General features: G+C 51.8%; 1 protein-coding gene across 1 annotated transcript; it reads left to right on the top strand.

Moving 5' to 3' along the window:
* The first annotated feature begins 224 nt into the window (after positions 1 to 224).
* Positions 225 to 6,531, top strand: CCDC177 (coiled-coil domain containing 177). The gene is made up of 2 exons (XM_063331700.1): positions 225 to 890; positions 1,555 to 6,531. The coding sequence occupies exons 1-2, from the start codon at positions 446 to 448 to the stop codon at positions 3,459 to 3,461; spliced, it is 2,352 nt and encodes a 783-aa protein (XP_063187770.1). The 5' UTR covers positions 225 to 445; the 3' UTR covers positions 3,462 to 6,531.
* The last annotated feature ends 11,327 nt before the right edge of the window (positions 6,532 to 17,858 follow it).

Here is a 17,858-nt window from a genome sequence, read left to right as displayed (position 1 = left end):
ACCTGCAAAGGCATACTGTATTGCCCACAACATCACTCTAGTTCCCTCCTTCTTAGTCCTGACACATCCCTGCAGCAAGCAGTAGCTTACTTTAGCACTAAAGGGAATAGAGTTTCATGGCTGGAAACTGCTTTGCACTGAAATTTCAGAGCTGTGGCTTTCCTTTCCATCTCTGGCACCAATTCCCTAGGTGGCCCAAGGCAGGCACCTTCATCTCCCTGTGGCTCAGTTTGCCATCTGTAAAACTGGGTTAGCACCCCCTCTTCCTTCTTATGCCCCTTTATCCTCTCTTATACTAATTGCAAATACGGATGGGCTTGTTTGTGTGCGGGCGCAGTGCAAAATGGGGGGGGGGGGGCACGACGGTGGAAGTGCCGCTCGTATGGGGAAGGTCTAAAGGGAAGGATGCGTGTACGGAGGACCAGGTGCACGGAGGGACGGCGGGATGGAGGGATGCGCACTCGGGGATGGAGGATTCCTGCAGGGAAGGACACACGCCTGGCGGGCCGGGCGTCCGCCCACCTCCCGACCCACCCCCGGCGCCGCTCCCGCCGCAGCGGTGTGGGGTGGGCAGGGGGCGGGACACCCCCCCACACCTCCCCCCGCCCGGCAGCAACGCTGCCCCCCGCCCGGCCCGGCCCCGCCGTGGGGCTGCGGGGCGGGTTCCCCCCGCTCCCGCCTCCGCCCGCCCCCCGCGCGGGGCCTGCAGCGGGCAGCGCGGGGCGCCGCAGCCTGCGGGCGGCCGCCGTGCCCACCGCCGCCGCCCCGGAGGTGGGGGCGCCGCGCGGGGCCCGGGGTGCCATGGAGGAGCCGCCGCCGCCGCCGCCCGCCTGATCCCCGCGGCTGCCGGCACCGAGACAAAGCGCGGGGCTGCCCACCGCGCCCGCCCGGTGAGTGCTGCGGGGAGGGGAGAGGGGGGCTCCGTCCTGCGCTGTGGGTGCCGGCCCGGGGTGGGGGGTGGTCCCGCTCCCGCACCCAGCCCTGCCTGACGCCCCCATCCTCATTCACAGCCCGGACACCCCCGTGCGCCGCTCCGCCGAGCCCGGTGCACCGCAGGCACCCTCGTTCATAGCCCGAACACCCCCCCACCCCGAACAACTCCCCCGCCCCTGGCCCGGACAGACACCGTGCACCCCCAGCACCCCCATCCATTGCCAAACACGCCTGCGCCCACAGCCCAGATGTACTGCAGGGACTCTGGCTGCACCCCACGCCACCCCAAACACCCCCATCACCCCAAACGCCCCCAGGCACGCAACCCACGCACCCTAAAGACTCCCCCATCACCCCTCACTGACCGCCCAAACGCGTCTCCCCGCCCCAAAACCACCTCGCCCCAGGCCCCCCCCTCCACCACACACTGACACCCCCCGCCACCTGCCCCCTCCCTCCGCAAACTGCACTCCCCCAGCCCGGGCACACACACCAGGCGCCCCCGCCCCCGCTGCAGACCCTGCCACCTCCCTCTCCCGCCCGCCCTGCCCTTGCGCCTTCCCGGGTAGACAAAAGGGGTCCGCTCCCCCCGCTCACCCGCCGCCGCTCTCTCCCTTGCAGGCCGAGCCATGGTGGAGCCGCCGGCCGAGCCTCCCCCGCAGCCCTGCCCAGCACCCGGGGGGGCGGCGGGGGGGGAGCCGGCCCGTCCCGGCGAGCAGTCGCCTCTGCTGCACCTGGACCTGTACAACTTCGACTGCGCGGCGGCGGAGGGCAGCCGGTACGTGCTGACCAGCCCGCGGTCGCTGGAGGCCTGCGCCCGCTGCGCCGTGCGGCCGGTGGAGCTGCTGCCGCGGGCGCTGGGCGAGCTGCTGCGGGAGGCCCCCGGGCGCTCCATGCGGGTGGCCGCCGGCCTCTACGAGGCCTATGAGCGGGAGCGCCGCCGCAAGCTGCAGCAATGCCGGGAGGAACGGGAGAGGATTATCCGGGAGGAGAAGAGGCGGATCCTGGCGCCCCTCGGCAGCCTGCCGCCCTCGCCCGCCGCCCGCGTCGCCCCCCGGGCTGCCGCCGCTACCACCGGTGCGTCCCGGCCCCGTGGCAGGGGGAAGGCCGGGGCGTCGGGGGGTGCCAAGGCCAAGAGCCACTCCCTGGACTCGCTGCAGAAGCGGCGTGAGGGCAGCTGGGGCAAGACCTCCTCGGAGTCGGGGGCCTCATCGTCCTACAGCGGGGAGAGCCTACGGGAGCGCGGTGGCAAAGGGGGCGGCCGGGGCCGGGGGGGAGCTGCCACCGCCAGCTCCCTTTTGGGGCGCAGCTTCAGCCTGGGCGACCTCAGCCACTCGCCGCAGACTGCCCAGAGGGTGGAGAGGATCGTCAGGGAGGTGAAGAGGAAGAAGGGTCTCTCGGAGGTGCCCGAGAGGGACAAGAAGATTGCGGCACTGATGATTGCCAAGCACCAGGAGGCCAACCTCCTGCGGGAGCAGCGGCAGGCAGCCCACCTGCAGTGGGATAGCCAGCGGCGGCTGGCAGAGCAGCGGAAGGAGCAGGAGGAGAAGGAGAAGCAGAGGCAGCTCCTGCAGGGCCAGCGGATGTGGGAGAGCCAGGTGGAGAAGCGACGGGGGAGGCTGAGCCAGGAGCAGGAGGAGGCCACCCTGCTGAAGCAGAGGCAGCGCCTGGTGTGCGAGGAGAGGTGGCGGGAGCAAGCAGAGAAGCAGGAGCGGCTGCGGAGGGAAAAGCTGGAGAGGGCAGTCCAGGAGGACAAGCAGAAGAAGCTCCATCAAGAGCACAACCTGAAGGCGAGGGAGGAGGGCAAGAAGGAGCACCGGGAGCGAGAGGAGCAGCTCCTGCAAGAGAAGCTGTCCACAGCCGCGCAGAAGAGGATGAAGAAGGAGGTGCAGCTGCAGAAGGAGAAGAAACTGCTCAACCAAGCAGAGAAGCTGAAGCACGAGGCCTTGCTCAAGGAACTGGCCAAGCAAGAGGCAGAAGAGAAGGAAATGCTGAAGGCCTCCCTGGAGATGAGTTTGACCAAGGCTCAGGAGAACTATGAGCAGCTAGTGGAGAAGAGGAACCAGGAGCTGAGGGAGAAGGCCAGGCGGGAGGACATGCAGATCCAGAGAGCCAAACTAGCAGCAGAGAAGAAGGAAAGAGAGCAGAAGGAGCACTTGGAGGCCCTGGCTAGAGAGACAGAGAGAAAGCTCCAGCATGCTGCTCAGGTGGCCGAAGAGGTCGTCCAAGAAAAGGCCCGCAAGGTGGTCTTGAGCCGTCTGGAGAAGGAGAAAGTGCAGAAGATGAACAAGCAAAAGGTGGAACAGTACGAGGACTTACGACGCAGAGAGATCCTTCTCTCTATAGAGAGGAAGCTGGAGAGAAGTGAGCAGATCTTCAAGGAGAAGAAGACTGTCTTAGAAAATGCCAGGTCTGTTGCCCGGGCGTCCTTCCACGTCCGGGAAAAGGTACGGGAGGAGACGAACATGCGCACCTTTGACAAGATGGCCTTGGAAGCAGAACTGCATGCCCACCTGAATAAGAAATGAAAGATCTTGTCATGAATGAGTGGGGATACATCACCGGTTGTCCATCATAATGCATCAGAAAGCTCCTCCGCATTAACATTTAACATTTCAAAAACAACAGCAACAACCAACAACCACCCTAATTTCTTATTTTGGGGGAACAGGGTACCGCACAAAAACGTGGCAGCTATTTCACATACTTTTTAAAATACGTTTTTGTTCTGGTTGTGTTTTAAGGACTGACTTCAGCCATCTTTTCAGAGGGGAAGCGAGCTTTTGTGTCCTCCACCCCACAAGCACACACATTTTCTCAAATAGGGCTGCAGAAGAAGTCTGCTTGGGGCCTGTGAGGTACCTATTGATTGTCTACAACCGGAGCTGACTATAGCTGCTCTCTTTTCAGTTGGAAATGCAGACAACAGAGACTAAGGACTACTAGAGCCTACTGACTAAGAACCAAAACCACCCCGGCTGAGTCTGGCTTGAGTGACAGGCAGCTTGGTTTAAGTTACGGGACTGCATTTTCAAAGCCGCTGCACTTCCAGACCAAAGGTGAGGAGGGCTGGAGTTACAGAATGCCGTACGCCCCGGGTGCTCCTCGCCTGCTGCTGGTACTGAGCAAGAGACAGCACAGATCAAGGCTTTGTAACATCATGTAAGTAGACATTATGATCAGAGCTGGGCAGGAGCTGTTAGAAGTGCTCACAAACACAATTTCACGTTTGCCGTTTGCAACTGTTGCCCCTTCCGGGTATCCTCACCTCTCCTTCTCCTTTCAAAGTTTCTCTTACAAACATCTGTACAATTTCTTCTTTTCTTTTGGAGGAGGAGAGGAGTTTGTGGGCAGTCCACAAACTGATGGGCACCCATACAACCCACTTGTTTGTTAAAATGTAAAAATGAATGGAATGAACCTGCGGAATCTGGCCTTTATGGCAAACACGTGGATCATTTGTAAATGGAAATCTGCAAACAGATTGCATAGAGAAATTGCCACCTTTGGGAAGTCTCAAAACTCAAGGAGACCCTCAGCAACCTTGTCCAACTTGGCCTGCCTTGAGCAGGAAGTTGGACCAGGTGTCCTCCAGAGATCCCTTCCAACCTAACGGTTCTATGAGCTGCATACGATGAGATGTTCACCCAGCTCTTATCATCGTCTACTGGGTAGGGCAGCGTTTATCTGTCCACTGGTGCTAACAGTTGTATTCTTACATAGGGCACAAGAAAGAGTAGATGCACAAAATAAGGTACATTACAGATCCTCTTAGATGAGGATCACGGCTTTTTTATAACTCTAACTCAATACCATTTAGAGGTAACTGAGTCCTTCTGCCATTACTGCACTGGAAATGTGAAAAGCCTACCTATGCCCTGTGCACAGCATTCAAGTAAGGCAGTGTTCTGCTCCAGGTTTCCATGTTTACTCTCCGCTGGGTTGCAGATACAAGCACACGTGCAAACCAGGCACTTTCTGCTGTTTTTTTCTGGCTCTGGGCAGCGCCAGCTCTCTGTTCCACCGCCCGTGACGCCATGCTGGGTTGCTGTGGTGATGGCATCAGACCTGGAACATGTGGGAGAAGCAGCAAGAACAGCCAGGATCTTGTTTCCGTGTGGATGTCTCTGGCAAACAATACAGTAGAAGAGAAAAACAGAAGACGGCTGACGTGTGGCACAGACATGCAGTCCTGCATGCATAGATTGCTTAACAGAATTTCCCAGGAGGTGACAGCAGGTCAAAAACCTCTTAGAAGGCTTTAAGAAAGGTGTTAAATGAACAGCAACAACAACAGTAGACCAAGTGCACCCTGATGCCCTGCAAGGCTGGAGACCTTATACAAACAATGTTGAAAACGAAGCAAGTAGGAATTTTCTTTGATTTTGATGGAACTTGCTCCTCTTTGAATCACGGTACAATTGGTGCTGTTGAGGGCAGGCAGCGTGGAAGTCGGAATTAGGGCACCTGAGCTATGTTTGCTCTGTCAGTCACTGGCTGGCTGTGTAACACCAGGCAAGTCCTCAGGGGCTGGGCTTGCTCCTATTGATATAAACGGAAGCAGAGTCGGGCTCTTGGGATTGCTGGGACTCGCAGGAAATAGCGACACTGGGCTTGGCAGAATGCTTCAGAGACTTTGGACAAGTGATGCTAACAAAGCACAAAGTACTATTTTATTATTTATTTATTTATTTGAGTGGTTATTAAAGTAAAACATATCCGTTGGTGAAAAGCACTAATTAAGACCAAAATCTAAAAATACCAGTAGCTGCGGGAAAGATAGCTGCGTTACTGTTTCCAGCTAGGAGTCTCTCTGTCCCCCTCACCGTCGTCCTCAAAACAGCAATGGTTTCAAACAGTGAGACCAATCCTGCTGTAACACCGGACAAGGTCCTTGATAAAAAACAGTCTTCTTCATGTGTCGTTTGTACAGCAGTGGTCCATGTGTGCCCTTGTAGCTGCAAAAACCTAGAAAAGAGATGCTTGGTGGCTCAAATCCAGCCTGTACAAAACCTCCCATGCTCCCTGGCAGCACTAGAGTTGGGATAAAACCTGCGGTGACTCCAGCATAGCCAACATTTCATCCTTTTCGTAGCCTTCAGGGCTGCAGAGAAAGCCTGCCAGCATGGATGTGAGGGCTGTTGCTCCCTACGTCATCGCGCTGTGGTTGAAGTTCACTGCTTGATCCATTTAGGAGAGGGTGAATGGGTAGAGCTGGGAAACAGTGGACAGAAGGCAAAATGCGGTGGGTGAATGAGCAGATGCAATCTCTAACTGGAACAGTAGTTTTTCCCTAAAGTCTACCGCAATCTACCTGAAGGCTTTGTCCAAACCTCCCTCTGATGGGGCATTTCCAACGTAGACTGAGAACGTTTTACAGGCCAGAAGACATGTCTTGGCGACCGACTATAATTACACCCAGGGTCCATCTTGTGCTGCTGACTGTGTTTGACACCTTGGGGCTACTGCTGAACTAATCAAAACACACCTAAATGGTGGTAATTGGATTGGCAAACTACTGTTCCTGTACTGCGCGGTGTGCAGCTCAAGTTTTGAATGTGCAACCTAAGAAAAAAAAATATTTTTTTTTTCAAAAGACATGAATCTGTGGATGGATATTTTTTATTTCTATGGTGGTTCCAGTCCAAAGTCTGTGAAAGTCAATGGAGTTTATAAGTTGTTTAAAATTGCAGCGTGGAAAGTTAAGTCAGCAAGTTGGGCGGAGGCATGAGAGGTACTTCTTGGGTCTGTTTATGCTTCTGTTTATTTGAGAAAGAGTTTTACTGCTGGATTTCCATGGGAATAGAAATTAAACCCTGGGACACAAGTAAAAAGTATGGGCCTTTTAGATGAGGCTTATTTGGTATTTTTGATATTGAGTTGCGGGCCAGGGAGTACTAAAAATCAAAGCAAGCAACATGTTACCTCACAGCTCGGAAGTAGAACAAGGCTTATTTAGAGCAGAGGAGCAGCTGATGACATTTGGTTAAAGCCTGCAGAAAGATAACTTAGATTGGTCCTCTCCTGGGATTAGAAAACACGTTTTAGGCTATTGCTGTATTATAATCACAAGGTTATATAATAAAGACTTTGCTTCTAGGCCATTTGCATGCATGGCGCAGAATGACCACTAGACCTTGAAATACCTGCACTTTAAAAGCAACAGCAACAAAAGGACAATTACCAGAAAGCTGCTTTGAGCGATAACGCATCTTAGATGCAGCTAGCATCAAATTCCCAGGTTTCAATTCCTAAACACTTGGGAGTCTAGCTCCGGGTTCCACGTTGTATCCCATAGCTCTTAAAGGGCAACCCAAAATCTGGATCCAGTGCCACTAAGCATTCAAATCTAAAGCCGAGCACTGACATGTGGACACACCTCTAACCCCACTGAAAACCACTGCAGTGCTTACTGCTGCCCATTGACTGGGACTACTGCTAGAAATTGACCTGCTAGGAACAAGACTGAGTATTTACAGGGTTTCTGAAGTTGAGATATTGAAACATTAGGGAGAAAGACTCCAATATAATTCAAATGTACTAAAGAGAATTACAAGACCAAGTCCCGGGATTCATTTTCAGGCAAAACTCCCATCATCATATACTCACGTTTTGCATAGTGAGACAACATGATGAAGCACACAGCATACGAAAAGAAGAGTCTGTCGCACTGTTGGTTATGGCAGAATAAGACAAGTAATTTCAGAGGCCCCAGAACTCTGCACCCCGGTTTCCTTGGACGGGTGCCCCATGATTCTCACTTCAGTGAAACCAATGCTAAGGAAGAGTTCATCTGGTATTAGACATCAGAGAACTCACACATGGGGGAGGAGCATTGAGTAAAGAGCAGTTTCGTTTGCCTGAGCTCTGGATGAATCTTTCACCCATTTTGAGAGTTCACAGTCTATGTTGTTTATGTGGATTGCCTAGTTTTTTACAGCATCTGGGCTAAAGCTGGAGCCCTTCAGTGCCAGCGAGAGCGCCAACAGCCTCTTCTGCATGCTGCCTCCTCACACACAATTCATCATTAAAACACGATCTCTCTGTCAAGGTTGAATTTGGCAGATACGTTCAAAAGCTATTAGGAGGAGCAGCTGCACCACCACTAGTTAATATTTTACAAGGTATTTTTTAAGCCAGTTTATCATAAATCCTTTTGCTGCATAGATAAGAGATGTGAGGATCAGATTTCTCGCCTTGGTTACCTACTGTGTTTCTCTTACGATGCTTATGGTGTTCTAGTTCATTCTGTGCTAAAATTTCTCCTGATGCCAGGGGAATTCTGTTCACCAAACCAATGCTGAATGTGCAGTGCACACAGGTTTGAGAGGGGACTTATTTTGGTGTGCGTGTCTTTAAGCCAAACCTGGACAAGGAGATGTGGGAAACACAGAATTTGCAATACAAAGTCCATCAACTAGTAGTCTTCCAAAAGTTCTGCTAAGAACAGCCCCAGAGCCACCTCTGATAGCTGTCATCAGGGAATTGATTGCTTCAGGAAAATGACATTTTCTGCTCTCTTACTGACCTCAGAGAGAGCCAGGCTGATCGCATCGTACCCGCGGATGGCTTCTCATCACCACCAGTTGCTACGTCAAAACAAGAGATTTGCTTTCAGCTGTAGGTGTTCTTCCTCTGGTGGTGAAGACAAAAACGTAATAGTTAGAATGCCAGTTTACAAGTCTTTTTTTTTTTTTTAATTTTTTTTTAGTTTGTTTTTCTTCTTAAAGCAGATGCAGGGAGGTATAAGGACAAAACACAAAACTAGTTAGATGCAACACACTATGGGTGATGACCGTGGCTCTCTTCGCACACAGTCCTGCTTTGCAGACCTGAGACTGTGCTCCTGCCCAGTAGAGCAACCGCCACGTCCAGGAGAGCGGAGCTGCTCTGGGAGGGATCTGCCTGAGCTCGGATCACACAGGCTCCCTTCAAAGCATGCAAGTTTAAGCTCGTTCAATGCTTTGCTGAGTCGAGGTCCTAGGGAATTAAGTTTGTTGGAATTGGACTTAGCTGTCATAGTTGTAAAAGAAGGCTGCCATAGACAAAGGAAAGGAAAACACTGGCTTAGCCCAGTCTCTCTGGAAATGAGCCCCATGACATTGACTTTGCAGCACAGTACAGGCATGTTCTAACGTGAGCTGGTGGAGCCCCAATACAACTCCTTGTGGGAGTGCAGCCCCACAAGCCCTCGGCAAGCAAGTGGCACCCACTGTAAAGAGGCAGTACTGAGACACGGTAAGAAAATCATAATGCGTCTGCTAGTTAGGAGGCAGCTCTGCCCTTCTTTTTGGTAAGATGTCACTTGATGGTGTTTTGAAGGGATAACACTGGGAAGAGGAAAAAAATGCAACACTCTTCTGTACAAGGTATCTGGAAACACATTCTCCGTTTATGCAGAGCAGCCAGCGTTCTGGGGGAGGCCAGCGTTCAGAGCCTTCATAATGCCTCTTATGCCTCACATCCCGCATGCCTCTTAATGCTAGGGCATATAAAGTTCAGTTCTAGGTCTGACTTCTTTGTCCTTAGCCTATTCTTTGAGCATGGCTCTTCACTGTGAAACACAAGCTTGTTATCGTAAGATTCTAGTCTAAAAGGACCCAAATAATTCTCTGGCAAGTTTGTGCTCATCTCCTACATCCCTGCCATTTAGCAAGAAATCCCCCGCATTATAAAATCACTCTGGCAGTAAGAAATACCCTGTATTACAAAACCAAACTGCCGGTGCTATTTTGTTCTTACATGCTTTACACATCTCCCCACATCCAATCTCAGGACCTGGCTGTGAGGTAAACTAATCGCCCCCAGCCTAAGTACAGGAAAACTGAAGCAGAAAGAACTGATGTGACATGCCCCAGGCCATGCTGGCACTCCGTGCTCTAGCTGGAGTGCTCATGCTCACTCACATCCTCTCCGTTCCCCAAGCAGCCCTCTAATTAACTGCTCCTGGTTGCAAGGGAAGGATGTCCCTGTGTCCCCCTGCTGTGGCAGCTCCTCTGGTTCCTGCTCTCCAGCTGGTGCTTCATGAAGGATGAAGGTTTTAAGGTGCTAGCCTCCACTTCTGGGCATCGCCCCCAAACCTTGCAGCACTTGAAAGGCCTGTAAAATTTCTCTTTAGGCTTTCAGACGGGGGACCTAAAGGTGAATGGCACGGATAAGGCTGGTCTGGGAGCTCCAGACAGAAGCAAGGCAGGAGGAAGGTGCATTAGCAGAAATGGGCAGGAGCTACAGGTTAAACATTGTAAAGGTTAGATGAAAGAGCAGGCAGGAACTGAGGACCCTTATACCATCCTGGCTGTCTAGAATCACTTATATGTGTATGTATGACAGAATACAATAACACTTTCTTTCAGCACATTAAAGTTACAGGGCCCGGTTCATCCCATTAGTTACCTCCCTAGAGCCAGCAGAGTTACTTCAGGAATGAATACAGCCTAGATATGTTAACCTTTTTATTGTTTATGTAAATCACAATGCCTTGGGATAGGTTATGCTTCCAAGAGCCTGGTGGAAATTTCCCCCTGCCTGCGCTGCACCCAGGCAATGGGATGGGAGGGTCACATATCAGTTGGTATTTTTAGGCATAGCGACGAGTTTGTCAATACCCTGTGCTGCACGCCGTGTTCCTGGGTGTTTGTAAAGCAATGTCTGCTTAAAGAGCACAGCGCAGCCAAAGGGAAGAGCAGCTGGCACAGAGGCACCTTGTCAGACAGCAAGCTAAACAGTGGGGAGTAAGAGATTTGGCTCCGTGTCTGTCGGATGCTATTGGCAATGTTTTGGTTTGTAAGAGGGTGAGGGGATAATTTCTTCTCATTTTTAATCACCTCCAAAGTAAGCTGTGCTGTCTTTGACAATTATTTAATGATTTATAAAAGATGGGAAAATAAATGAGGAAGGGAGCTCAAAACACAGATGTGTAGGTAAAGCAGAAAGACATTTTCCTTTCCCGCCTGAAAAAAACCCTGAGCATTATACTAGAAGTCGAGAGTTTTGTCAAGTGCCAAGTGGCATGCATTTTGTTAGACCCTAGGAGGGGGCCCACTCTGTTCACAAGCTTTGCTACCTGTGCACCCGTCTCCAGTCCACACTGAACGAGACAGGCTTCATGTTATCTACCAGTAACAGCTATTTCCTCAGACTTGATGGGAAAATTGAGATCAAAGAAACACAAGGTGAGATCCACGAACAGCAAGGCAGTATTTCACCATAGAGGGACCACTACCCAGCCACGCTGGGTGGACTCAGCCTATGTCTGACATGAAGCCCCACGGAGGAGTGACACTTTGCTCTTGTTGGGGGACTTCTGTAGCCCTCACCCAGACACTGACTAAGAGCATCTGCACCATTTTCTACCCCCACCAGACTCAAGTTGTCCTTATTTCCTAGCCAGTTTAGGGCCGAGGCTCCTACTCCCACTGCCTACACCCACAGTTTGGTACCTGGGGAGCCGGCCACAGGGTGCAGCCAAGTCTCCACTTGGCTGTGGAAGCCTGTGGAGGCTTCAAGCCGACTAATTCACCCTGCTATTCCTTAAACTGAGGCATGCCTGCGCACGAGCAACAAGAGGAACTGTCTGAATCCGAACTTTGGGCCTTTGGGTGGTGTAGATTGAAAAACCTACAGAGGAATTAGGATGTTGTTGTGGAGCAAAGGGATGCTACTGTTTGATTTGTAAATAGCAGCACCACTGCGGACTTGCTTCCCTTGCATTGCTTTCCCAGACAGCGTAACACGAATGGGGCGAGCACTAGCAGCCCAGAAGAAGCGATTAGGTGTTTGCCCTCCTTGCAGTCCTTGGCATGGGCAGTGGTGCCCCTTCTCGTGTGAGAGGGAAGCTTCCCTTTCTGGCACCCTGTCTAAGATATGTCCACCCTATTACCACTGCCATGACTGCCGGTGAGGTGTGGGTAGAACCAAGCCAGTGTTAAACAGACGAGCTTGGTCACCGCTAGGAGTTTAACTGCAGCGGTGCAGAGCCCAGGCTGGGCTAACTGGTCCGGTATTCTCCTGATGGGCTTTTCAGCCTATTCTGAGCCCTACCAGTAAATTCATAGTTAGCTTATATAGGCCTGCATGACATGTCGTGACAAGAATTTTAGAGGTATCTTAGCAGTTCTGAGTCATGACATTGCTTTTTCTGCTGGTAGTTTCACCTACTGCTGCACAGGAGGAAGTAAAGCCAGGGAGGGTTGTTTCAGAAAACCAGAGCTGACCTGCCTGCTCTCAGAAAATGCAGGTGGGCAGGCTGAGGGATCCTTCAGGGCTTTACGCAACACTAGTTAAAGCACCTGACATCTCAGGTTTGCTGTGGATACACTCCATATCACTTCGCACGGTAGCTGTCACCCCAACTCGCATCTCTCAGGTTTTGCGAGCCCTAATACTTTCCAGGCAGAAGGTGTTGTGTCTTGTAACAGAAGTTTTCTGTGATTCCTACAATATTTCAAAGAACCTGCACGTACCTCTTTGCACAGTCAGGTATTTCAATGCATTTTATTTATGGTTCCATCAAAAAAATTGTGGCAGTAGAGATTCCTGAAGGCAGTGATGTTCACACCCAGAGCTACTGTTCTCTCTAAGTGTCTGGGATCAAACTATGCCGTGCTGCTCTACAGATATCTTGTGGCTCCTGCAGTCTCTGGGATCCTGCACATCCCTCCCTGCAAAGGGACTGTACTATAATGCAGGTGCCACAGATGCCATGTGATTCAGTCACAGCCTGCAAGTCCCCAAATGCACAGAAAATTTACTGTAATGCAGCTACCGAGGGGATTTCTGCAGAGTCTCCTGAAATCTACCGGGGCTCTTTCTGTCCATCCTGATGCCAGCACCGTATAAACTCACATGCACTATGGGATCCGCTGACCTAGCAATACTGTCTGAATCCTCTCCATGACAACACACTGCAATGTCCTCAGGTACAGGGAGGCATCCTGCAAGCAGGCAAGGCTGGCCAGGGAGTCAATATATCAGACGTATAGAGTATAATGTTAGCATAAGTCTTTTCTATGGGGAAGGTGGAGGTACAAAGGCAAAGGGACAAAATGTCTCCCCAGAGGAAAGGAAAGAATTGCTGAACGTGACAGAGAAGAAAGAAATGGCAAAGTGGGAGCTTTAAATAACCTTCAAATCATAGGAGATGCAGCGTATAGGTCTCATGCAAGAGAAATGTGCGTGGCCAAACAGCTTCTTTCACACAGCATTTTGGATGCCCTCAGGGAATGAAGAATGGTGGAAGGTACTTAGGACCACAGGTAAGAAAGGCGAGGTGGGGGTGGCTGGAAAGCTGGGTGAGTGAAGAAACATAGAAAAGCTGTTCTAGACATCCTCAATGATGATGGCTTTCACAGCACTGCAGCAAAGAAACGTGTCCTGAATGCATGGTGGAAGTAAGACGGGAAAAGGGAAACAAGCTCCACAGAGCTGCCTGGGATAGGCGCATAAATGAGTGGACAATATAATAAAAAAAGGACTGGGACCCTACATGAGAGTCATGATGAATTTTACATTTTTTAAGGTCTCCTTCCTGTTGAAGGCTCCTCCATTACAGTAGCAGAGAAGTGTCTTCTGGAGCACCCCAGCCCGGTGGATTTCTCTACCCCGACATTAGAGCAGGAGGGATCCCGAGCTATCCCACCGCCTTCTGGGCTCTGGGGATCAGCCAAGGGTGCCCCTGCGAAGCAGAGGGTGATACAGACCATTTCTATTAGTGTTTGAATGTAGCGGGCACTAAAAGGGTTTTACTGTGTGTCAGTGCTGGGATCAGGAGGATGAGCCGCAGGAGAGGTATCCAGCTCAAGAGCACAGGATGAGGAAGCACATTTCTGCTGAAGCTTGTTTTAAATTCTGCTTTTCCACAGTATCACAGAATGGTCAGGGTTGGAAGGGACCTCTGGAGATCATCTAGTCCAACCCCCCTGCCAGAACAGGGTCACCTAGAGCAGGTTGCACAGGGACACGTCCAGGCAGGTTTTGAATGTCTCCAGAGACGGAGACATTTCTTTCTCTCTCTCTCTCTTCCCCCCCCCGGCCCTTAAAGACCAAATTAAATGTCAAACTGCCAGAGGCTGGTAGAGACCCATGACCTGCCCATATCCCAATTCTTGTTAGGGAAGCGGAGAGGTGGCTGGCAGTTTCGTACAAAGGCCAGAGCCATGTGCGGCTTTATTTATAAGCAACCATTTCAATTCTGTCACCAGGCGGCAGGGCTGGGTTCATGCCTGGTAAGGTCAATTGCCCAAAGGCAAGCACATGATGACAACTAGCACATTCCTGTGTCCTAACAGAGGTGACACCACAGGCAAAGGAAACCTGGGGCTGGGGTTGTTTCCAAGGAGGGCAGGGACCTTCAGAAAGGGAAAAGCCAGATTTAAGGGGAATCATAATCCTCACCTATGCAGTGACAACATGGGAAGAGAGGATTGCTCAAAAAATAGGTCCTCCCTCAAGAAAGATAGTGTCTTATCACTGTCAGGCTGGACGTGGGCTCGTGTCCCCATCTCCTTCTCTGGCAGGGGCAAGAAGCAGAAAGGGGGGACAGACAGCTGGCTGGGAGGATGAAGCCTCCCAGGTCAGACCTTGTCAGTCAAAGCTCCTACACTGGTTTCACTTGCAGGCAAGACCCGAAGTATCACCTGGGGCTTCAAGCCTCAATGACTTGTACAGCCCTGAGGCCTGGCCATGCATCCACACTCTGATGCATTTGCTGCACTTGCTGGGATGTTAAGGTGGGCTTGTGGGGCTTTCCAGCATGCCAGCCCAGATGCTTCACAGCCATATCCCAGCCACAACTTTGAAGCAGCAGAAATGGCTATTCGTCCCCAGCTCGAGTCAGCAGGATTAATTGGTTATTCGGGAGTCCCTTCCCCCATTGACAGAGTGGAGGAAAAATAGTTGTAAACCTTCTTTTTATACATGCCAGTTAGCAGACAGGATGCAGAAAGAAATCGGCCAAGGGACGCAGGAGACCTGCATGGTTGAGCAGGGAGCTTCAGAAAAAGCTCAAGTGGAAGAAGGAAGTTTATAATAAGTGGAAGAAGGGACTGACCCCTTGGGAGGATTACAAGAATGCCACCAGAGCGTGCAGGGATGAAACAAGGAAAGCCAAGGCTGCCTTGGAATTAGACCTGGCTAGGGACATCAAGCAAAACAAAAAGAGCTTCTACAAGTATATTGGAAGCAAAAGGAAGACCAGGGAAGTTGTAGGCCCACTGCTGAATGAGGCAGGAGTCATGGTGACGGAGGATGTGGAGAAGGCAGAGTTACTGAATGCCTTCTTTGCTTCGGTCTTTTCTGCTCGGCCCAGCCCTCAGGAGTCCCAGGCATTGAATAAAGTAACAGGGAAAGAAGACGACTTCCCTTGGGTTGAGGAGGAGCGAGTGAGGGACCAATTAGATCATCTAGATATTCACAAGTCCATGGGCCCTGATGGGATGCACCCGAGAGTGCTGAGGGAGCTGGCGGAAGTCATTGCTGGGCCGCTCTCCATCATCTTTGAAAAGTCCTGGAGAACAGGCGAGGTGCCTGCGGACTGGAGGAAAGCCAATGTCACTCCAGTCTTCAAGAAAGGCAAGAAGGAGGAGCCGGGGAACTACAGGCCGGTCAGCCTCACCTCCATCCCTGGAAAGATGATGGAACAGCTCGTTCTGGGTGTCATCTCAAGGCGCGTGGAGGAAAGGAAAGCTATCAGAAGTACTCAGCATGGATTCACCAGGGGGAAATCATGTCTGACTAACCTGATAGCCTTCTACGATGGCATGACTAGATGGATAGATGAGGGGAGGGCGGTAGATGTGGTCTACCTTGACTTAAGCAAGGCGTTTGACACGGTCTCCCACAGCATCCTCATAGGGAAGCTTAGGAAGTGTGGGTTAGATGAATGGACAGTGGGGTGGATAGAAAACTGGTTGAAAGATAGAGCTCAGAGGGTTGTGATTAGGGGCACAGAGTCTAGTTGGAGACCAGTGACGAGTGGTGTTCCCCAGGGGTCAGTACTGGGTCCAGTCCTGTTCAACATATTCATCAATGACCTGGATGAGGGGATAGAGTGCACCCTCAGCAAGTTTGCTGATGACACCAAGCTGGGTGGGGTGGCTGACACACCGGAAGGCTGTGCCGCCATACAGAGAGACCTGGACAGGTTGGAGATCTGGGCAGAGAGGAACCTTATGAAGTTCAACAAGGGCAAGTGTAGGGTGCTGCACCTGGGGAGGAACAACCCCATGCACCAGTACAGGTTGGGTGCTGACCTGCTGGAGAGCAGCTCTGTGGAAAGAGACCTGGGAGTCCTGGTGGACAACAGGATGACCATGAGTCAGCAATGTGCCCTTGTGGCCAAGAAGGCCAATGGCATCCTGGGGTGCATCAAGAGGAGCGTGGCCAGCAGGTCAAGGGAGGTCATCCTCCCCCTCTACTCTGCCTTGGTGAGACCGCACCTGGAGTACTGTGTCCAGTTCTGGGCTCCCCGGTTCAAGAGGGACAGGGAACTGCTGGAAAGGGTGCAGCGGAGGGCTACGAGGATGATTAGGGGACTGGAACACCTCTCTTATGAGGAAAGGCTGAGGGATTTGGGTCTCTTCAGTCTGGAAAAAAGACGTCTGAGGGGTGACCTTATCAACGCTTATAAATACTTAAAGGGTGGGTGTCAGGACGATGGGGCGAGGCTCTTTTCAGTGGTGCCCGGGGACAGGACAAGAGGCAATGGGCACAAACTGGAACATAGGAAGTTCCACCTAAACATGAGGAGGAACTTCTTTACCCTGAGGGTGGCAGAGCACTGGAACAGGCTGCCCAGAGAGGTGGTGGAGTCTCCATCTCTGGAGACATTCAAAACCCACCTGGACGTGTTCCTGTGTAACCTGCTCTAGGTGACCCTGCTCTGGCAGGGGGGTTGGACTAGATGATCTCCAGAGGTCCCTTCCAACCCTATGATTCTATGATTCTATGATTCTATGCATACGCCAAGGGACTCCCTGATTTCTGACATGCCTAAGCCCTCAGACGACTGTGGGTTTTTGCACCATATGGCTCTATCACTTGATAAAACAGTGCCCTAGATACGCTGGTTGTTTTCCAGTCTGCCACCAAATTAACTTAAGAGGATGGGCATATACAGCCACAGTTTCTGCGCTGTTGCCACCGTTTCTGAGGTCTCCAGACCTATCGCAAGCTGCTGTATTTTTGCGGCCCGTCCTGTGTGTGTTCCCCCCCCCCCCAGCCCCGGGACCAGCTACCAAAGGGATTAAACATGGCGTGTTATCTACTGCAGTAGCTTAATCACTAAGCAAAGCGCTCATCCCCTGACCACAAGGTCAAGGAATTATCTTCCTGACAGATAGCACAGCCAGGGCTTGGAACGAAATGAGGGGCTGGACTGTCGTTGCAAGCCCGCAGGCCACGGCTTTATTGCTGTTTCTGGCAGAGTAATACCACTAAAGTGCTATGAAAGGGCAGAGTGACTTTTCCCACCTGCCCTGAGATGCCTCTTGGTGGCAGGGGAAGACAAACACAGGAAAAATGGTATTCAGCTTTGTGCACACATGTCCCCCCGCCATAAACACCCCCGATGCCAAACCTGTCCCTCTGACAGCAAAAGGTTTTGATGGTTGGATATATTTGGCACTGTCTACTAAAGAGAGAACATTACGCAGGAAGAGCTTTTAATAGACTGTGAAGACTAAGCGAGTGCTACGACTGGGCCAGAAAAGAAGTGACCTCAAGGGAAACACATATATCTAGAAATACAGTTTCAGAAGGCATAGGTCCTATACGTTAGTTTCAGCGGAAGGTGGGAAATGCTGTTCCCATGTAAGCGAGCCCGTCGGGGCAGCCTGCCAGCCCCACAGCTCTGCTCGCACAGGGGCAGCCCCATTGGGCTGCGAGAGGGCAACGGAAGCCGTTAGTGAAGAAAACTCTTCATCTAAGAT

The sequence above is a fragment of the Chroicocephalus ridibundus genome, chromosome 4 (assembly GCF_963924245.1).
Source record: "Chroicocephalus ridibundus chromosome 4, bChrRid1.1, whole genome shotgun sequence".
NCBI lineage: Eukaryota > Metazoa > Chordata > Aves > Charadriiformes > Laridae > Chroicocephalus > Chroicocephalus ridibundus.
This window is presented reverse-complemented; position numbering and strand designations above follow the sequence as displayed.